This window comes from Chiloscyllium plagiosum, unplaced genomic scaffold, assembly GCF_037043375.1.
Source record: "Chiloscyllium plagiosum isolate Xiang-an unplaced genomic scaffold, Cpla_swu_hap1 HiC_scaffold_4, whole genome shotgun sequence".
Taxonomy (NCBI): Eukaryota; Metazoa; Chordata; class Chondrichthyes; order Orectolobiformes; family Hemiscylliidae; genus Chiloscyllium; species Chiloscyllium plagiosum.
In genome coordinates this window covers 134,780,694-134,802,583 of record NW_028270142.1, presented here as the reverse complement: position 1 = coordinate 134,802,583, position 21,890 = coordinate 134,780,694, and the positions used below count along the sequence as shown (strand labels likewise).

The 21,890-nt window shown below is 38.9% G+C and overlaps 1 protein-coding gene across 12 annotated transcripts in view; it reads left to right on the top strand.

Moving 5' to 3' along the window:
* The window catches only part of ldlrad4a (low density lipoprotein receptor class A domain containing 4a), a 240,502-nt gene that overhangs the window by 196,982 nt on the left and 21,630 nt on the right, over positions 1-21,890 (top strand). For 9 of the 12 annotated variants that reach the window (XM_087986707.1, XM_087986708.1, XM_087986706.1 and 6 more), the window contains one exon: positions 20,519-20,673. In XM_087986707.1, the coding sequence (XP_087842833.1) occupies positions 20,519-20,673 (155 nt within the window). Of the gene's footprint in view, positions 1-9,029; positions 9,048-19,810; positions 20,137-20,518; positions 20,674-21,890 lie in introns of those variants that run through there. The other 3 variants (XM_043687714.2, XM_043687715.2, XM_043687713.2) reach the window with 3 other exon arrangements.

The following is a 21,890-nucleotide window of genomic DNA, read 5'->3' as shown; positions in this document are numbered from 1 at the left end:
TCAAGTGGTCCAATATCCCTGACATTCACCCTTTTATGTCAGTCATGTCTCCCAGATTAACAGCCCCAGTCAGGGAACTCATATTCTATGCAGTCCAACTGACTGACCTCGCTAAAGTAACTACACCCAGCATCACATCTTCAGCCAATTTGATTGCATCTAACTATTGGTGACACTAAATACTGGAAAGGCTATGGGCCCTGAGAACATTGCACAATAGTACTGAGATTTGTCCTCCAGAACTTGCCTCATGCCTTGCCAAGCTCTTCCAGTACAGTGACAGTACGGCCTTCTACCTGGCAATGTGGAAAATTGCTGAGGTATACCTGTATACAAAATGCAGGTCAAATCCAACTCAGCCAACTATCATATCAATATTATACTCCTGATAATCAGTAATGTGATGGAAGGTATTATTAACAGTGTTATCAAGCAGCACCTGGTTAGCAATGACCTCCTCACTGTTGCCCAGTTTGGGTTCCACCAGAGCTCTTCATTACAGCATTGACTCAGACACAGACAAAAGACCTGAAATCCAAATGTGAGTGACAGTCCTTGACATCAATTTCACATTTCACTAAGTATGGAATCAAGTAGGAAAACTGTAATTAATGCGAATCAGAGGGCAAACGTTTTGCTGACGCATAGGAAGATGCTATGATTGTTGGAGGTCAGTCATCCCAGCTCCAGGACAGTTCTGCAAGTATTCCTCACAGTAGTGACCTCGGCCCAGCCATCATCAGCTGCTTCATCAATGGCCTTCCCTCCATCATAAGGTCAGAACTTGGGATGTTCACCAATAGTTACAGAATATTCGGCACCATTTACAACTCCTCAGAAACTGAAACATGTTTAAATGCAACAAGAACTGGACAATATCCAGCCCTGGACTGACAAGTTTAGATTAGATTACTTACAGTGTGGAAACAGGCCCTTCGGCCTAACAAGTCCACACCGCCCCGCCGAAGCGCAACCCACCCATACCCCTACATTTACGCCTTACCTAACACTACGGACAATTTAGCATGACCAATTCACCTGACCTGCACATCTTTGGACTGTGGGAGGAAACCGGTGCACCCGGAGGAAACCCACGCAAACACGGGGAGAACGTGCAAACTCCACACAGTCAGTCGCCTGAGGCGGGAACTGAACCCGGGTCTCCGGCGCTGTGAGGCAGCAGTGGTAACCACTGTGCCACCGTGCCGCCCACAAGTAAAATTTGCCCCACACAAATGCCAGACAAAGACCATCTAACTCTAACATTCAATGTTATTAGCATCACTGAATGCCCTACCATAAACATCCTTGAGGTTACCATTGACCAGAAACTCAATTGGATACATTCAGTGGCTACAAGAGCAGGTCAGAGGGTAGAAAAACACATCCTGGTTCCACAAAGCCTGTTCACCATTTACAAAGAAAAGTCAGGGGTACAATGGTATACTCCCCATTTGAATGTAGCTCCAACAATACTCAAGTTTCACAACATCCAGGGAAAGGCAGTTCATTGACTAGCATCCATTCCTTCCACCACCAATGCTCAGTAGCAACAGTGCTGACAACATACACTGCAGAAATTCACCAAAGATCCTTAAACAGCACCTTCCAAGCCCACGGCCACTTTCATCTAGAAGGACAAAAGCATAGGATCCATAGGAACACCACAATCTGCCAATTACCATCCTGACTTGGAAATATATATATCTGTTCCTTCATTGTTGCTAGATTTAAATCATGAAATTTCCTCTCTAAGGGCATTGTGTGTCTACCTACAGCACATGGACTGCAGCAATTGAAGATGACAGCTTGCCATCCCTTTCTCAAGGCCAACTAAGAATGGGTGATAAATGCTGGCCCACCAGCACATTCATATCACATGATTGAGTTTAAAAAAAGTAATGATATTGAATGTCTCAGCAAACTCAAGGGGTTGTTTAGAGTCATAGAGGCAAATAGATCCTTTGGCCCAACTCATCCGTGCCGACTGGAGTTCCTAAATTGAAATAATCCCGGATGTAGGTTTGCTCGCTGAGCTGGAAGGTTCATTTCTAGATGTTTCGTCACCCTACTAGGTAACATCTTCAGTGGGCCTCCAGGCAAAGCACTGCTGATAATTCCTGCTTTCTATTTATATGTTTGGGTTTCTTTGGGTTGGTGATGTCATTTCTTGTGGTGAAGTCATTTCCTGTTATTTTTCTCAAGGGGTGATAGATGGGGTCTAACTCAATGTGTTAGTTGATAAGAGTTCCGGTTGGAATGCCATGCTTCTAGGAATTCTCCTGTGTGTCTTTGTTTGGCTTGTTCTAGGATGGATGTGTTGTCCCACCCGAAGTGGTGTCCTTCCTTAACTGTATATACTAGTGAGAGAAGGTCATGTCATTTTGTGGCTAGTTAGTGTTCATGTATCCTGGTGGCTAGTTTTCTGTGTGTTTGTCCAATGCAGTGTTTGTTACAGTCCTTGCATGGTATTTTGTAAATGAGATTAATTTTGCTCATTGTCTGTATAGGGTCTTTCACGTTCATTAGCTGCTGTTTTAGTGTGTTGGTGGGTTTGTGGGCTGCCATGATGCAAAGGGGTCTGAATAGTCTGGCAGTCATTTCCGAGATGTCTTTGATGTAGGGGAGAGTGGTAGGGTTTCTAGATGTGCTTTGTCTGCTTGTTTGGGTTTGTTGCTGAGAAATCGACAGACAGTGTTCATTGGGTACCCATTCTTTTTGAATACACAGTATAGGTGAATTTCCTCTTCTCTGCGTAGTTCTTCTGTGCTGCAGTGTGTGTTGGGTCATTGAAATAATGTTCTGATGCAGCTTCATTTGTGGAAGCAGGGATGATTGCTTCTGTAGTTCAATATTTGACCGTATGTGTTGTTTTCCTGTAGACGCTGGTTTGAAATTCCCCATTAGCTGTTCACTCTACGTGACATCCAGGAATGGCAGTTTGTTGTTGATTTCCTCCTCTTTAGTGAATTTTATGCCAGTAAGGGTATTATTGATGGTCTTGAAAGTTTCCTCTAATTTGTTTTGTTTAGTGGTGACAAAGATGTCATCCACATAGCGGACCCAAAGTTTGTTCAACAACAAAACCTACAGACAAACCAATGGAACATCCGTGGGATCTGCGATATCAGGGTTCTGAGCAGTAATGCAGATACTCGAACGAACAGCTCTGCCAACCATCCAACCCAAACTTTGGGTCCGCTATGTGGATGACACCTTTGTTATCACTAAATGAAACAAATCAGAGGAAACCTTCAAAACCATCAATAATACCCTTACTGGCATAAAATTCACTAAAGAGGAAGAAAACAACAACAAACTGCCATTCCTAGATGTCACAGTAGAGTGAACAGCTAATGGGGAACTTCAAATCAGCATCTACAGGAAAACAACACATATGGACCAAATATTGAACTACAGAAGCAATCATCCCTGCTTCCACAAATGAAGCTGCATCAGAACATTATTTCAATGAGCCAACACTCACTGCAGCACAGAAGAACTACGCAGAGAAGAGGAAAATCACCTATATTGTGTATTCAAAAAGAATGGGTACTTAATGAACACAGTCTGCTGATTTCTCAGCAACACACCCAAACAAGCAGACAAACATGTCCAGAAACCCTAACCACTCTCCCCTACATCAAAGATATCTCGGAAATGACTGCCAGACTATTCAGACCCCTTTGCATCATGGTAGCCTACAAACCCACCAACACACTAAAACAGCAGCTAATGAATGTGAAAGACCCTATACAGACAATGAGCAAAACTAATCTCATTTACAAAATATCATGCAAGGACTGTAACAAACACTGCACAGGCAGAAAACTATCCACCAGGATACATGAACACCAACTAGCCACAAAACGAAATGACCCTCTCTCACTAGTATCCTTACATACAGATAAGGAAGGACAACATATTCATCCTAAGACACGCACGAGAATTCCTAGAAGATAACATTCCAACCAGATCTCTATCAACAAGCACATCGAGTTAGACCCCATCTACCACCCCCTGAGAAAAATAACAGGAAGTGACTTCACCACTGGAAATGACATCACCACAAGAAATAACATCACCAACCCAAAGAAATCCAAACATATAAATAGAAAGCAGGAATTATCAGCAGTGCTTTGCCTGGAGGCCCACTGAAGGTGTTACCTAGGAGGATGACGAAAAATCTGGAAATAAACCTTCCAGCTCAGCGAGCAAATCTACATCCAGAACCTCAACCTGAGCTATAAATCTTCTCAAGACCTGCTATAAACCAGTCCCATTTGCCTGCATTTGGCCTATATCCCTTCAAACCTTGTCTATCATGTACCTGTACAAATGTAAGCTAAATGTTGTAATTGTATCTTCCTCTACCACTTTCTCTGATAGCTTGTTGCATACATACATCACACACTGTGTGAAAATGTTACCCCTGAGGTTGCTTCTAAATCTTTCTCCTCACACCTTAAACTTGTGCCCTTTAGTTTTGGACTTCCCTATCCTGGGAAAAGACCTTGCCTCTTCACCTTATAAGGTCAGAGATATCAGGTCATGGCCATTTCTGACTGATCATATATCATAAATTTGCACCTTGCTATCAGCTGATTTGCAACTGCAGATCCACACACTAATGATGTTCACCCCAGACCCAAACTTTTCTTTCTCATTAACTTGTCTGATTACATGGTCCTTCATGATACATAGGAGAGTCATAAATGAGTGATATCCAAGCTTTTTGTTATCTGCTGAAAGTCTGTGCCTTTATGAATAACAATAATTTGGTGTAGATGTAATTTGTAAGAAAACAGAAGCTCATTCCCTCATTCCATGTTCCTTATCTCAGTATGCACTGACATAGTTAGGAGAAAAGCACTTGCCATATGCTTACTTACAAACTTTTGGAAAAGTCATATGTTTATACTTGGTATATTTTTCTCAGTTTCAACTTACTAAGGAAATTCTTACAGGTAATTGATCACACTGTTGATCTCAGTATGTCTTTGCTCACTCAATCTTGAGATAATCTCTAGAGAATCCTCAGCATTGCACTTTAGCTTACTCATGTTATATCATCTTTTTTCACAGATTTGCTATTCAAAAATCTCGTCCTTTATTCAACTAATTACATTGCCAAACAAATCTACTAAACAGTAAAAGAAATAACTTGCACATATGTCTAAGAGTTACCGTGTGTTGTCTGGGATAGGGCATTTCAGCTCTGAAGAGAGGCTTGATAATCTCAGGTTATTTTCTTTGGTGCAGAGAAGGTTGAGGGAGGACGTAGTAGATATGTATAAGATTGTGAGAGACATGAACAGGGTAAAAGAAAGCAGCTGTTTTCCTTAGTCAAAGGGTCAAGAACAAGGTAGCATAATTTTGAAGTGAAAAACAGGAGATTTACAGGGAAGCTTAGGAAAATTCTTTTCACCCAGAGAGTAGTAAAGCTCTGGAATGCACTGCCTGGGATGGCAGTTGAGGTAGGAAATCTCAATCTTTTAAAAGTACTTGGAGGAGCAGTTGAAATGTCACAATGGGCCAAGTGCTAGAAGGTGATTTGGCTTTGGCAGTCCAGACTTGATGGGCTGAAGGGCCATCTATCAAGACCTAGGAAATCCCGAAGTGCTCTATAACCAATTCAATACTTTTGAAGTGAAAACAAAATACTTGTGATGCTGGAATCCTTAAATAAAGATACAAAGTACTGGAATAGCACAGCACACATGAGTCATCAACCTTCAATATTAACTCTGTTTCTGTGGCAAGAAACAGAGTTAATATTGAACGTTGATGACTCATTTTTTAAAATTGTTTTATCAGTTACTCCAGCAGTCCTTATCAGAAGCATAGTATCTTAGAGCAGAGCACAAATCCATTCAATGTGCTAGTCCTATGTTGGCATTCTGAAGAACTTAGATCTACACTCATGCTTTTTCCCAAAACCCTGCACGATAGTTCTCTTCAAGTACATATCCAATTGTCTTTTAGAAGTTAAAGCCAGTCTGATATTACCTTTCCTTCAAAAAGTGTCCTTCAAATATTAATTTTTTAAAAACATTTCCCTCTCATTCTTTTGTCAATTATTTAAATTATCCCATTTACCAGTCAAATCACTTTTTCTCTACTTGCTTTATCAAAGCCCCTATAACTTTGGCTCCTCTCTAAAGTGAGCAATCCCAACTCCTTCAACATTTGTACATAGCTAAACTCCCTTATCTTGGTACCAGATCAATCACATGAGCCATGAATAGCTCGTCACGGTAGAAAGGGTTCTGAGAGGTAGCACTGATGATACATCATTGCAAATAGAAGCTCACATTCATTAATCGATTGCCACTTTATATCATCACCTATCTGGTTGATTAATTTTGTAACTGTAGCTACAAGAATCAAGGGCCACACTATGTTTAACCTATCTGAGGGAATGCTACACTTTTCCTGATATCCAGGATAGAATAAAATCTTGTCGCTTTTCAAGATTGACCATGATACAATCCCCTGACTCACTTGAAAGGACAGCCCTGACTGATGAGTGACCAAACCTGACTCATTTATGTTGTTATGACACAAGATAGACAGCCAAACCAAATCAGCCTTTCTACCTCTGTACTTGCAACACAGTAAAATTAACACCTTCAAAGACCCTCAGACTTGATCCAACTGTTTCTCAGTTCACAACTCCAAACCATAATTTGATTGAAGAATAAAAACAAAAATAATGAAAAATCAATGAGGACTCTAACATACTTTTACCCTCAAAGGATGAAACACCATTTTTAAAAAATACATTTAATGACAATATTAGCAACACTTTAACAACAAACAAAACACAAAACTCAGTATTAAAGCTTCGTCCCACCAGATTCTTAATCACTATTCAACTAGTTTGGTCATGTTCTTAAATTCACAACTGTGTACATTCAGGATTAGGCATCAGCAATTAGATTTTCCTTTCCAGAAATATCTACAATCTTTCTGTTAAACAGATCTAAACTCCATCTGAACAATCTTGGAGTCTTATTTTTAAGTTTATTAATGAAAACCAAGGTATTATGAGCAGGAAAACTGCAGTTTAAAATTGTTGAACATAAATTTAGAATGTTGAAGTGCTGCTAATATCACCAGTGCTTTGATAGTCAAGTACTATTTCTGATTTTGGTTCAATTTTTTCAAAAGTAAGCCACAAACTTCTCTATTTCAGCCTCGTCATCGTGTCAGAGAACTGTTCCGGTCCCGAAAACACTTCCATTCACTGTTAATTTAAATGATTTGTTAAAGTTAGGTACTATAATACAGGTTAATTTGTTAAAATTGCTTTTAGTCTTTCAAAAGCTGCCTGACATTCTGCAGACCATACTATCTTGGTTTGCTTTCTTCACAAATTAATCAAAGGTTATTGACCTAAGATTATGTAAAACATTTTGATAAAATATGCACATTGCAGAGAACTTCATGTGTATTGCTATCTTCTCAAAAAAAAACACATCCTTCTCTTCAAATTTTGGTAAGCCTGCACAACCCTAAATGTCTAGCAGTTTTGTTTTCCAAGTTTTCCCAAACCTTCAGTTTGATTTGCCTAAGCTGCATCATTTCTTATTTAAATTCTTGCTCTCTCTCTTTTTCCTCCCTTCTTTCTACTCCGTCTTTCTCTTTTTCCTCTTTTTTTTTCTTTCTGCTCTTTTTGAATTCCAGTTTTTTTAAGCTCTAATTCTCTCTGGAATTCCATTTTTTTTTCTTTTCCATTTGCCGGAACTGCAACTCAAGGTTCACTGATACCTCCAATGTACTGCCTGCATGAGCTGTCCTCTTTATTTTCATTAAACCTAACTGTTTCATTATTAAAGCAATAAGGTCTGCCTTCTTAGCTTGCTCTGACAAATTTATTTCCGGTCTGCTGGCTGACTCTGCTAGTTTCCTTTAGTCGTACACTACAACCATACAGGGAAACTTCTGACACTTTCAAAAAGCGTTTAACCATTTCCAGTGCCATCTTAAGACAGAATACAAACCTAGCATCTGGTTAACCACTCTAAACACCAACATCCAATTCTAAACCTACATTGTTGTGTTTCAAGATCCAGGATTTGCAGCCCCAATTATGTAATGACACAGAGACAGAGAGCAAACCAAATCAGTCTTTCTATCTTTGTATTTGCAACACAATAAAATTAAAACCCTCAAAGACCCTCAAAATGAACCCTTACGTTTCCTAACCATATTTTGAATAACCAATCCCAAACTCTGCAAATAGTTCCAGGCACTAGTTTGTATCTTAAACAAAAGACTTGGCAATTTATTGAAAGTACAATAACTTTAGCAGAGTAAAATGCTGTTTTCAGTCCTTTTCACACAAAAGAAATACAGAGAGCCAAACAAATGCAGTTGAGGATAAATAAAAGAAAATTACAAAACTGACCAGATTACTTATTGTTTTATTATGCATTGTTCCACAACATAGATGATGGTTTTTGCAGTTAATTTTTTGAAGATGTCAAATGGGATCATCTTTACAGGTCTCTGTCATAAAACTGTAAGTCCACGCCATTGACCAATCACTGCTAGCAAACATGATAAGCTGCCCTACTTTGTGTCTGTGTTAAGAAGCAAGGCAAAAGAGGGGTATGATGTAAGTTCTGAATGAGGCAGCAATGCATGTGAAGACAAGGCAAGGCAGAGATGCTGTGATTATCCATGTAGACAGAGAGTGAGTGAATGAGCACTAAGACAGAAAACTAAGAGCCCTGAGATGCACCTTGTTCCAGTGTATGAGATGGTGTCTGTCCCTATGCAGCATTGCAATGTAAGGTGTTGCCTTACATTGTCTAGTATTGAAGTGGTGAACTATATTCCAAGATTGTCAAAAATGTGTAATAATGATCTGGTGGGGCTATTGTGAAACCATTGCCAACTTGTATGGGCCAGAAGGGAGTTGGAATGCAGGTGGTCACTTTCCATGCAGTGTACCTTGAGATGTTGGGGACTGCTAGCCAAGATGAAGGCTGGGTCGAGTGGCAAGCTGGAACCACCAGGTTTCCTGCTCAAACTTTCAGGTCAGGAATTTTTGCTGTCTGTTTCTCTCCAAGATGTGGGGGAATAGCAAACTGTATATAAGTAGAGCGTGTTTAAGTGCTAATAAACTGTGAGTGCATGCAAAAACTGTAGTCCGCTTATCAGCAAGTTTCACATCTAAGTGTTGAAGATATAATTTTTCCAACTAACTTGCAATTGCCTTATCATTCAGGGACTGGAGAAATTCAGCCTGATGAGTTAAATGGTCTCCTTCTGCTTTTAATAATACTATGATTAAAAGACTTGTGGGCATATTGTTCTGATTGTTATGAAGGCTATTTTGCCACATAATCTTTTGATTACAGTTCAATAGTTATCTTTCTGTTACTCACAAAGGTCTGATTGAAAAGCTTTATTAATGGCACACAAATTATGCAAGTATCATTCTTTTTAAGCTGTTTGGAAAACTTTTTACAATTCACAGTTTGTTATAAATTGTATTTTAGCACATTGAAATTATTACCAAAAGGAACTGGAACAATATGTTGTAACTATTTACTCAAATTGAGATTTTGTTTCATCCAACGATCTAGTGCAGTAAATAAATGGCCCTGCTTCTTCTAAAATCCACTGCTGTCTCAATTTTAAAGGAATAATACATTTAAAGCAATTCAGCATTGTCCATCAACTCAGGTGACAGGCACCTTGTTATTACATGTCTATTTAAATTATGGCTCACTCAGTTTTGTCATTTTAATTGTATTTGATTGGATATTTCAATCTAGTTAGTAACATGTAATAGTGCAAATAGGTTAATATCAGCATCCTTTTAATCAAGAATCCTTAGATACTGAAAAAAAATCAGCCCAGCAGCAGCTTCTCAGAAGTCGAGTGAAACTATGTTTTATGCAGAGCTGATAGATTTCAAGATTTCATGCCTGCATGAGCTGTTAGGGTTATGTTTATCCTGTCATTGCACTCCCTGTTGAAATGCTATAGATAAAGTGGAATTGCTTATCTTAGGCACATTGAGATGATAAATATGCCAGCCACTTGAAGACTAATACAAGCACAGCCTTGTGGGTGGAATAAAAATGAGCCTTGCAATGCCTTGGCACATAATAGTGACTAACACAATTAGATTTTCCAGACATCTTGAATAGCTAATACCTGATTGTCTAGCCAATGCATCAGCCTTCTGGGGCTGCACATATTATAGTAGCACAGCCTAAATAAAACTAAAGAGATCCTCCCACTGCATCTCCATTTTCAGAGTAAATAAATATTTCTGTTTATTATATCTCTTGGTTATTTATTTGCATACAGTGAAATATCAAATATAACTGCATTTTCCCATGAGTTTCAGCTTTTGAAATTAGATAATTACTACAAAAACATATGAATGCTCATTTGATTGAGCAACCACATTTTTTGTTTGTGTGAGATGAATAACTTCATTTAAGCATGTTATTAGTTTGAGCATATTGTTGCTATGGTGTTCCTTTAATGTAGTGAAATGTATTCTCTTTTTGTACTTGTAATCATTTTGTTTTCCAATTCAAAATATCAGGTTTGATATTTATAATGTAAAGTCAAAGCACTGAATACTCCTAAATGCATTTTTAATTAAGAGCAAGCATTTAAAACATGTCTTTTTCATCCCTAAGCAAATTTGTTGGAGTGCTGCACGTTATTTTTTCTTTGCTGAATTCCATTTATTTGATCAACTGCTAAGAGTTAATGTTGTTTTCTTGATATAATCTGTTGGCAAAAATTGCTTTTTAAATTAAGCTACATAGTATGATTGGATGATGCACCAGGTTAGCACGCTGTCTTTTGACCTCAGGGTCTGAAACCAAGTGCATCTCAGATTAAATGTTTTCCCTATATTGCAGGCACAAAAGATCTTAATTTAGTTATTTCGGTTTGAGACACTAAAAATGGGACTATATCAAGTATTGTTTTAATAGATTTGTGTTTGAACAGTTTTAAGATGCTAATTTTGATCATGCTCATAAGTGAGTTTAGTTGAAGGTAGCTTGACTTATCACTCAATTTTTTAAAAATAAAGCTTACATTTCCCTCATCATTTCATCAAACTATATCTTGAAGTCAAAGCATTTTTATACAACTGGGAGACTTTTTCAGTTGTTGACTTTTTGCATGAAGAAATGCTTAATACCTGTTCTGAATGCTAATTTCAAACATTGTGCCTTGTGTTCTGGTTTGCATTAAAGCAATGTAATACTTTTAATTTCGGCCATGGAATACAAGCCATTTTTATTGCCACTAAAAGAAAAAATGATCACCTTGAGCAATTATTTTGTATGTTCTCTTTCTGAAAGATATTATGAATCAGTCTAATAACTTTTACAGTGGTGTTTCTGCTGCCAACTTGCAAAAATACTGGATTTATTGGGCGGAATTCCCTGCCCTCTCATATAGTATGCTTGGGATGAGAAGAACATTTAAATAAACAGGCTGGCAGTATGCACACAACCTTCCGAGTTCATTAGGGACCAAACAAGTGTATGCAGGCAAGGGAGAGCTGAGTTGTTAAATGCATACTTTGTCTTTAGCGAAGAGGTGGATTCTACAATGGCCATGGTGACAGAGAACAAAATTGTCTCTCAAAGGCTTCAAAGTGTTGGATACGCTATTGATATTTGAGTCAAAATGTGTGGTGCTGGAAAAGCACAGCTGATGAGACAGCTTCTGAGGAGCAGAAGAGTCGATGCTTCGAGCATTAGCTCTTCATCAGGAAAGTGCGGGAGGCCCAAGGGAGCTGAGAAATAAATGGCAGGGGGATGGGGCTGGGGGGAAGGTAGCTAGGAATGCAATAGGTAAATGAAGGTGGGGAGTGATAGTGATAGGTCAGAGCAGAGAGTGGAGTGGATAGGTAGGACACAAGATGGATAGGTAGGACTGTTCAAAAGGGTGGTGCCAAGTTGGAGGGTTGGCTCTGGGATAAGGTGGGGGGGAAGGGAGGTAAGGAAACTGGTGAAATCAACATTGATCCTGTGTAGTTGGAGGGTCGTAAAGCAGAAAATGAGATATTCTTCCTCCGGGAGACAAGTGGCTGGAATCTGACGGTGATAGAAGCCCAAGACTTGGCGGGAGTTGAAGTGTTCAGCCATAGATTGGTGGGGTTATTTAGTATGTTTGTCCCAGACATGTACTCTGAAATGTTCCTCATGTTGGCGTCTGTCTCCCCAATGTAGTGGAGACCACATTGGGAGCAACGGACACATTAGATAACGTATGTGGAGGTGCAGGAAAATCTCTGCCAGATGTGGATGGATTCTTTGGGGCCTTGAATGAAAGTGAAGGGAGAGGTGTGGGCACACCTCTTGCAGTGGCAAGAGAGCGTGCCGGGAGTGGAGGGTGGTTTGTTGGGGGGCATGGACCTAACAAGGGTGTCGCGGAGGGAATCGTCTCTGTGGAACACGGATAGGGGTGGTGATGGAAATATATCTGTGGTGGTGGGTCTTTTTGTAGGTGGTGGAGGATGATGCATTTTATCCGGAGATTGGTAGGGTAGAAAGAGAGGACCAGGAGGCTCTGCACTTATGGCGATTGGAGGGGTGAGGTTCAAGTGTGGAGGTGCAGGCAGTGGAGGAGATGTACTGGAGACCATCGTTGACCATGTGGGAGGGGGAATTGCTTCTTGAAGAAGGAGGCCATCTGGGATGTTCTATGGTGGAATAGGTCCTCCTGGGAGCAGATACGACGGAGGCAGAGGAATTTTGAACTTGATATTTGAACTTGACAAGGCATTCTGACAGGATGAGATGCATCCAAGGTTATTGAATGAATTAAGACTGTAAATTGTACTTAGCGTAATATATTATTTTTCTTTTGGAGTGAGGCAGGGGTTACCAGTGAACTGGGGAATCACAAATATTATTACCTTACTCGAAAAAGGTTGTAAGGCTAAGCTGAGCAATAACAAACTAACCTGTAGTGATTGTGATGAGGTTTACCAGGTGGATCTCATAGGATATGAGTTCCCTAGTTTGGGTTGTTAATCTGGTCCTGTCAGGGAGCCTTGGCTGAGATATAAACAGGAGTGTTGGAAGGATTGTTCACTCTGAGAACTGGCTCTGAGAAAGTTGGATCAGTGTCATGGAGTCTCCATATGTAAATAAAGGGGGACTTGGTGACGGGATTCCGGCCTCTGTGCAGTTATTTCACAATCAGTTTAACTTCAGTTGGGAAACTTCTATAAAGAATCATTCAGCTGGTATTAGCAGTCACATGGAAAATGGTGAACATTTATAAACAGCCAGCATGAATCTATGATAATACCATTATCATCTAAATACTGCCCAATGTTTCGAGAGTTTCTGACTCAACCACCCTTTTCAGAAGTCCATAAAATGAAGGAGCAGCCCATTCAGCCTATCAAATATGCTCCTCCATTCAATGCAATCATAGCTAATCTGATAATCTCCAACTTCACGTTTTTTCCCTTTCACTATGACTCGTAAACCTTGATTACCTCATTGATTAAAAATCAATCTATCTCAGCCTTGAATATACTTAACAACCTAGCTGCGATACCTCTCTGTGGTAAAGAATTCCAATAATTCAATCTTCCAAGAGAAGAAATTCCTTGTCAGCTCAATCTTAAGTGTGTGACCCCTTGTTTTGAGATTGTGCCATCTGGTCGTAAACTTGCCCATAAAGAAAAATAACCATTCCACATCTACCCTGTTAAGTCCCCCAAGAATCACCATGAGGGACTCCTAGCCTCAAGGTGAAGCCCAACCTGGACTCACAGCCCCGCGTGGACTCCCGGCCTTGAGGTGAAGTCCAGCACGGATCCACGATGAAGCCCAGCATGGACTCATCTACTCCATCCACTTTTCTTTCTCTCTCTTTCTCTGCTTTAGTAATTATGAACTTTTAACATTTTTTTCAGTTTTCTAATTTATCTATTTAAGATTTTGTGCCTAGGCACCTTTGTACCTAAGATGCTGCCAGGAATGGTGACTTTATACACTTTTCACTGTACTCGTATATCTCTGTACTTGAGTTCATGTGACAATAAAACTAAATTTGAATTCTAATGTTTCAATAAGTTTGCCTATCACTCTTCTAAATTCCAGTGATTACAGGCTGAATCTACTCAATCTGTCCTCATAAGACAATCCCTCCACATATGATATCAAACCTTCTCTGGACTGCCAGTGGACCAAGGAATGGCAGATGTAGTTTAATTCAGATAAATGTTCAGATAAATGTGCATTTTAGTAAGCCAAACAAGACAGGACTTACACTGTTAACAGTAAGGGCCTGTCGAACAGAGAGACCTAGGGGTGCAGGTACGTAGTTCTTTGAAAGTCACATCACAAGTAGACAGGGCGGTGAAGGTGTTTGGCACGGTTGCCATCATTAATTAGAGCATTGAATATAGGAGTTGGGATGTCATGTTACAACTGTACAAGATATTGGTAAGACCACATTTGGAGAACTACATACAATTCTGGTTACCCTGTTATAGAAAGAATGTTATTAAATTGGAAAGTGTGCAAAAAAGACTTATAAGGATGTTACCGAGACTCGAATGTTTGAGTTATAAGGAGAGGCTGGATAGGTTGGGACTTCTTTCCCTGGAGTGTAGAAGGTTGGGGTGACTTTATAGAGGTTTATAAAATCACAAGGTGCATAGATAAGATGTATAGCAAAGTCTTTTCCCAGGGTACAGGAGTCCAAAACTAGAGGGCTTAGGTATAAGGTGAAAGGGGAAAGATTAGATTAGATTAGATTCCCTACAGTATGGAAACAGGCTTTTGGCCCAACCAATCCACACCAACCCTCCGAAGAGTAAAAAATTTAAAAAGGACCTGAGGGGCAACTTTTTCACAGAGATGGTGGTGCATACATGGAACGAGCTGCAAGAGGAACTGGTAGAGGCGATTATAATTACAACATTTAAAAGACATTTTGACAGCAATTTTTATAGATGTACCATAAAAAGTATCCTTTCTGGATGCATCACGGTGTGGTATGGCAACTGCTTTTATCAAGACCACAAGAAACTACAAAGAGGTGTGAGCACAGCCCAGTCCATCCTGCAAACTAGTCTTTTGTCCATTGACTCCATCTATGCTTCCCACTGCCTCAGGAAAGTAACCAACATAATTAAAGACCCCTGTGCTACAGTGGGTGGAATGGTGGCTCAGTGGTTAGCACTACTGCCTCACAGCACTAGGGACTCTTGTTCGATTCCACCCTTGGGTGACTATCTTTGTGGAGTTTGCATATTCTCTCTGTTTCTGTGTGGGTTTTCTCCCACCATCCAAAGATGTGCGAGTTAGGTAGATTGGCCATGCTCAATTGCCCATAGTGTCCAGGGATGTGTAGGCTAGGTAGATTAGCCATGGAAAAATGCAAAATTACAGGAATGTGGTAAGGGGGCAGGTCTGGGTGGGATACTCTTTGGAGGTGTTGGGATGGACTCGAAGAGCTGAGTGGTAGTTTCCCTTCTTCTTGTCCAGAGGATCTGAGTACAAATCCTACATGCTACAGAGGTATAACAAAGCATATTTCATTTCACATAACATGTCAAACATGATTGATTAAAAATAATTAGAAAGGAAGATTGGTAGTGGCAAACTACCCCACCCACAAGCCACCAGCGCCTGATACCCAGAATGCAAAAAGACAGTGCTCACCCTCATAAAGATTCAGTCTTCAGTCAGGCTTGCAAATCCATGCAGATAATGCCAAAGTCCAGAACGTAATTATTTTTATCTCTGAACCACAGATTTCATTAGTGCTTCCTGACACAAAATTGTCTCAGGCATGGGAGTTCACTGTTCCTTTCCTGTGACAAAATTGCTCAGTATTAAGTGGGCTGTCCATGCTTACATCATATATCTGTGCTGAGAATATATTTAATGGGTGCTACTCATAAGAAGTGCCACTTTGACACTTTTACAGTAAACCATTTCAGCCTGCTTTTTTTTCTGATGTGTAGTAGCACCATTTTGGCAGGTGAACCAAAAACCAGGATAAATAAAATGCAAATATCTAGTGCAATACTCTAATGTATATACTAGAAACAGGGGAAATCCGGGGCCACAAAAGCATTTTAGTTAAATATAAGATTGATTAATTTTGTCCAGTAATAGCTTTTAGGGTAAATGTGTCAGGTGAACTAGATAATGCAATAACCATTTGTGTATTAGCCTTTATCACCTCTGTTGCTCCTACTGAAACCATCCTTGTTTATGTCATTTCTTAGGGAACTAGCTGATTTGATAGCAAAGATTGCCTAGGAAGCTGAGTACAAGGAATCTGTGGATTGAGGGAGTCAAGGGACTGGATGATACCATTGCAATTTTGCAATTTATAGTTCCTGAGAACGTAATTTAATCAACTGAACAAAGAACACATCATTTTATATATTTAGAAAATCAATGGCAGTGGGTGTAAAACATGCAGTGTGAAAAATTATCATTGTTACGGAGTCTTCATTTTTCATCCCTGAATAATTTAAGGTAAAGCCGCCATAGTCCCATAGGAGAGAACTACGTTTAATCTGAGGGTTACCATGCCCCAAGTGAGGAACAAGTTTGAGAAGGTGAGATCTTCATGGTAACCTCAACCAGTGCAGGAATTGAACTCCAACTGTTTGCATCGCTACCCATCACAAACAAGTTGTCTAGCCAGCTGAGCTAATTGACCCGCAATACCCTAGGCACATCAAATTTAGTGACTCTGTGACATTGCATATTTTTATTGTTTAGTTTCATGAAATAATCATGTGAACTTAAGACATATTGATTTACTGGATTATTTGGGGTACATTCCTGATTATAGTTTAAGTAATCTTGTTGAATAATGTGAATAAACATTGCTCCATTAATATGTGACAATACTACAGTTTTTAAGAGGTATATTTTATTACGAAGAGAGGTTGAGACAGAGGCGATGAGTGGACTACTTCAAGCCAATAAAGTAAACAGCTTGTGAAGCCTTAGGGTTTTTCTTTTAAAAGTTTTAACAATGGAAGCAGCCTGAATGAGTGGGGTCAGGCTCCCACAGAACCAGGATTTTAGTCTTAGTTTTTGGTAGCTGTTGGGGCTGTGAAAGCTGCTCTCTCTGTCTTTGCCACAGCTAAAAGCGTAAGTTCTCTTCCTGCTGCTAGAATTTCATGTGAGGCAATCTATGTTACTGAATTTGCCTTTGCCAAGGGTGTGCTTATGGAATATAACAATATTAGAACAGTTAATGAGTGGTTCATTATTATGTTAAATATTTTGATAGTTGCAGTTAAGCCAAATTTTTTTTTAAATGTGTCTGTATTTTAACTATAGTGTTTGAATAAAGTGTGCTTTGTTTTAACCCTGAGAGTTTGACCAATCAAATTGAATCTGGAATGCAATATCTTTAAAGTAAGAAAACGTTAGGGTCTAGCCGATCTCCTTGACATGTTTTGAGGAGGTTTGCTCTGGTTCATAACAAATGCAAAACAGATTCAACATGTAAATGTAGTGGAAGAGTTAACTAAACTCCAATGTATGAAAAGTAAATAAATGAGAAACAAAGAAGCATTTTACATGCAGGCGAGCACTCCTAGCTAATTGGCAGTAAACATCATTATGACTCATGTATCTTTTGGTGATTCCTTGATTCTTTGAAAGAGAGTCAAAGCAACAAATTTGCATTGACACCTCCCCCTTTAGTGCTAAGGAAATTTATCAATTAGAGGGAAATAGGCTACGGAAAGCTGCGGAACAGAGGGATTTGGAGGTTTTCGCCCATGAATCACAGAAAACACACCTTGTCATCCAAATTCAGCAAATAATAGGGAAAAGAAATAAAATGTTTGCTTTATTTCAGAGGAAATGGAGTATAAAAGTACAGATGTTTTGCAATATTCAGACCACGGCTGGAATATTCTGAATAGTTTTTTTCCCTTATCTAAGGAAAGATATACGGGCATTGACAATTGTCCCTCATTGATTCCATGTATGAGGGACTGTGTAATGAGGAAAGGTTGAGTAGTTTGAACCTGTACTCATGGAAGAGAGAATGAGAGGTGACTTTATTGAAGCATACAGAACTTAACAGAATAGATGTGGAAAGTTTATTGGCCCTTGTATGAGAATCTAGGACAGAAGACAATAATCTCAGAACAAATGTCCATTTAAGACAGAGATGAGAATGAGTTCTTCTCTCAGAAAGTAGTAAATCTGTGGAATTCTTTACCATACAGCTCTATGGAGGTTGAGTTATTGAGTATGTTACTTATTAAGCATATGAGTTATTAAGTATATTGAGTTATCAAGGAAGGCAATGGCCTAGTGATATTATCGCTGGACTGTTAATCTGGGGACCTGGGTTCGAATCCTGCCATGGCAGATGAGAGAGTTTGAATTGAATAAAAATCTGGAATTAAGAGTCTAATGATGACCATGAATCAAATGCCAATTGTTGGAAAAACCCTTATGGTTCACTAATGTCCTTTAGGGAACGCAAGTGCTATCTTTACCTGGTCTGGTCTACATGTGATTCCAGACCTCAGCAATGTGGTTGACTCTTAACTATCCTCTGGGCAATTTGAGAATGGCAATAAATGCTCCTGATGAAGGTCTCTTGCCTGAAACATTGATTCTCCTGCTCCTCGGATGCTGCCTGATCTGCTGTGCTTTTCTTGACTCTGAACTCCTGCATCTGCAGTCCTCACTTTCTCCTAGGCAATAAATGCAGGCCGAGCCAGTGATACCCACATCCCATGAATGAATTAAAAAAATTCAAGTTTGTGATAGTGAGATTTTTTAATCAGTCACAAAATTGAGGTAAATGGGGAAAAGGCAAGAAAGCAGAGTTGAGGCTTATTAGATCAGCCATTGTCTCATTGAAGGGCAGAGCGTACTTAATGGGTTAATGGCCTACTTCTACATCACATGGTCTTATAAAAACTGGTGTAAACAAATCACAAAATTTGTGTAGTTTCCTTCAAAAATTGTTATTCTGTGGATCATTGTAATAGCTATGTTTTTGAAGTATTATGATGTACAACTGTTTGCTTTTTAATTATGGAGCTGAAGATGAAGGTTACGTAGAAATTAGATGGCCTCCAAAGCCTCATTAAACTGATTTTATGTTAGTGTTAAATATCCATGCTTTTCGATGTAGACTCTGTCCCTTAGTCTGCTTATTTTTGTTCGTGTGCCCAGCACGAAATTAAAACTTTTTAATGACCACTTACAGGTATTGAAGATGGGAAGTTCACTCTCAGGGCAGATTACTTCTAAACACTCAAAATTGTGCTAAGCTTGTTAAAGATTGAAGGCATTGTCTGTCTTTTAGTAAAAGAAGAAATACTGCTCGTCTCCTCATGCCCATCATGCACATTTAAAATTTTTGACAACTAGACTGCTAAATCTTAAACACTGGAAAATAGAATAGTGGCACTACACAATGTTTTATTTGAAAATATAAGAGCTTTGAATACACAGTTGTCCTAACTATGTTCATTTCAGAGTCAGACAAAATTATTCCCTTTCAGTAGAAATTGACAATAATGTTTGTTGCAAAAAAATGAAAGATAAAGCATAAGTTGTGCTTTTCAATATCAAGATTACAAGGCATGTAGCAAAAATCCACTGTAGTCAGGGTGTTGTCTCATCCGTCCGTTGGACTTTGCATACTCTCATGTACTGTTCTAGTTTCCTTTGTGGTGAGCTGGCTGAAGAACCCAGAAGTTGAAATGTCTAGTTCTTTTCCTGTATATTTAAATTTAGTAAACAACTAGCAGAAAAACTCCTTTGCCAAGCAGAAGAGGCAAGGCCAAATGCCGTATAAGCTGTTTCCACAGCATAAGAACATCCTGCCACACTGTGTGTTTCATCCATTCATTTCAGTTAATTTGTGGTCATCACAGTCTCTGCCACAGTGTTTAAGTCTAACACCTGAGTATTGCAATATCGACAGTGCATGCAGACATTGTGAACTTCGTACTGCCTCTGAAGTCTGCCTCATTCTACTAATGTAGCATGTTTAAGTGCAGCTGCATGTGTATTGCTGAAATCCACATCTTGATTATGCAGAATGATGAGGTGAATGTCACCAATGTGAAGGTAACACAGTCAAATGAATGGATTTGGGAAAAAGGTAGCTCTTTTTAAATCTTCTTTCATGATGTATTTTAAATTCAGTAGAAAATAATTTATTTAAATAAATATCAACTAAGTACAAACAGGAATTTATCAAACTTTAATGGACAAATAGGAAGGGTTTGGAGGGATATGGGCTGGGTGCTGGCAGGTGGGACTAGATTGGGTTGGGATATCTGGTCAGCATGGACAGGTTGGACGGAAGGGTCTGTAAAGATGCTGTACATCCCCATGACTCTATAATGCTGAATAATGTTGAAATGCTGTCAAAGAGGGTATTTTAAGGAATGACTGCTAATCAGAACTATCTGTATTTGTTTTAAGTATGATCTAGCCTAACAAGTTTAAGAAAATTAGTTTTATTTTGTTTGTCATTTCAGCTGAACAAGAATTTGTCAAGATAATTGTCATTGTTGTGGCAATGACAGTAATGGTGGTCGTGATCATTTGCTTGCTGAACCACTACAAGCATTTAACAAGGTCTTTCATAAACCGGCAAAGTCAGGCCAGGAGGCAAGAGGAAGCTTTACAGCCTGTAAGTTTCATATAGCACTTGTTAAAATTGAATCTAGATTTACAAAATAACATTGTAGGTGTGTATATAAAAATATATATAACATACTATTCCAAAGGAACTTTTAAATATATGCTATTTTTGTTTCTAAACTGCCTCATTCTACTGTAATTTAACACATTGCTAATTTTATGTAAACTTGACTTGTTCTCATATTAATGAATGTGCTAAAATTAAAATATCTTTCAACCCATATTGCTCCATTTTTGCTAAATGGATATCTGTTAAATTTCCACAGACAATTCTGAACATACATGTAATGAAAAAGCTATTAAATTTGAATAGACAGAAACGTTTAAAGATGAGGAGTTTCAAATTTTCTACCTAAAAGGTTCACAAAGCTTGTTAGGTTTGCTTAGAAACATCCATGATTAATACTTTATAAATATCATTGGTTCGTAACCTAAAGAAACCAAAGTGTTTAAAGAGTATAATTTACATAATTATTTTCTGAAGTGATTAAAGAGGAATTTAAGACCATTGGGAATATATATAATTTGCAATAGAAATGGATGTAGTTGTAAGATATTTTATCTTTCATAGAATTTGGGCAGTGGTGGAAAGACTAGGATTTGTTGCCAATTTTTCATTTGCTCTCGAAGATGGTAATAAGCGACAAGCTTTACAATTGGGCGGCAAAACTTATACCATCTTTTTTTTTAGAAAGGACGAAGAAGCTTTTTATCCTTTAGCAGTCTTTGTCAAGGCTGAAAGAACAGGGACTTAAGCAGTGTCAAGCAAATGAGGAGGAACAAAACTTATGTGTAGGTATAAGTCTTAAAAGATTGATCAAGCATTCAACATTCCCAGTTGCTAGTTACTGAAGTGAAGGTAGTGCTTGTGTTAAAAAAAAGTCTGTGTTCTACCCTATTCTACAGCACCATCCAGATAAATCCACATTCTGCAATGCTTTGAAGGAGGTCAGGAAAAATGTATGGCTGCAGCTGCCTAGTACTGTCACTGGTTGTGATATTTCCATGTGCACGTTAACAGCAGATGGTTTATAAGATCATAAGGTATATGAGCAGAATTAGACCTTTTGGCCCATTGAGTTTCCTCTGCCATTTGATCTTGATATGTTTCTCAACTCCATTCTCCTACATTTTGTATTCCTTGATCCCCTAACTAATCAAGAACCTATCTACCTCTGTCTTAAAGATAGTCAAAGACTTGGCCTT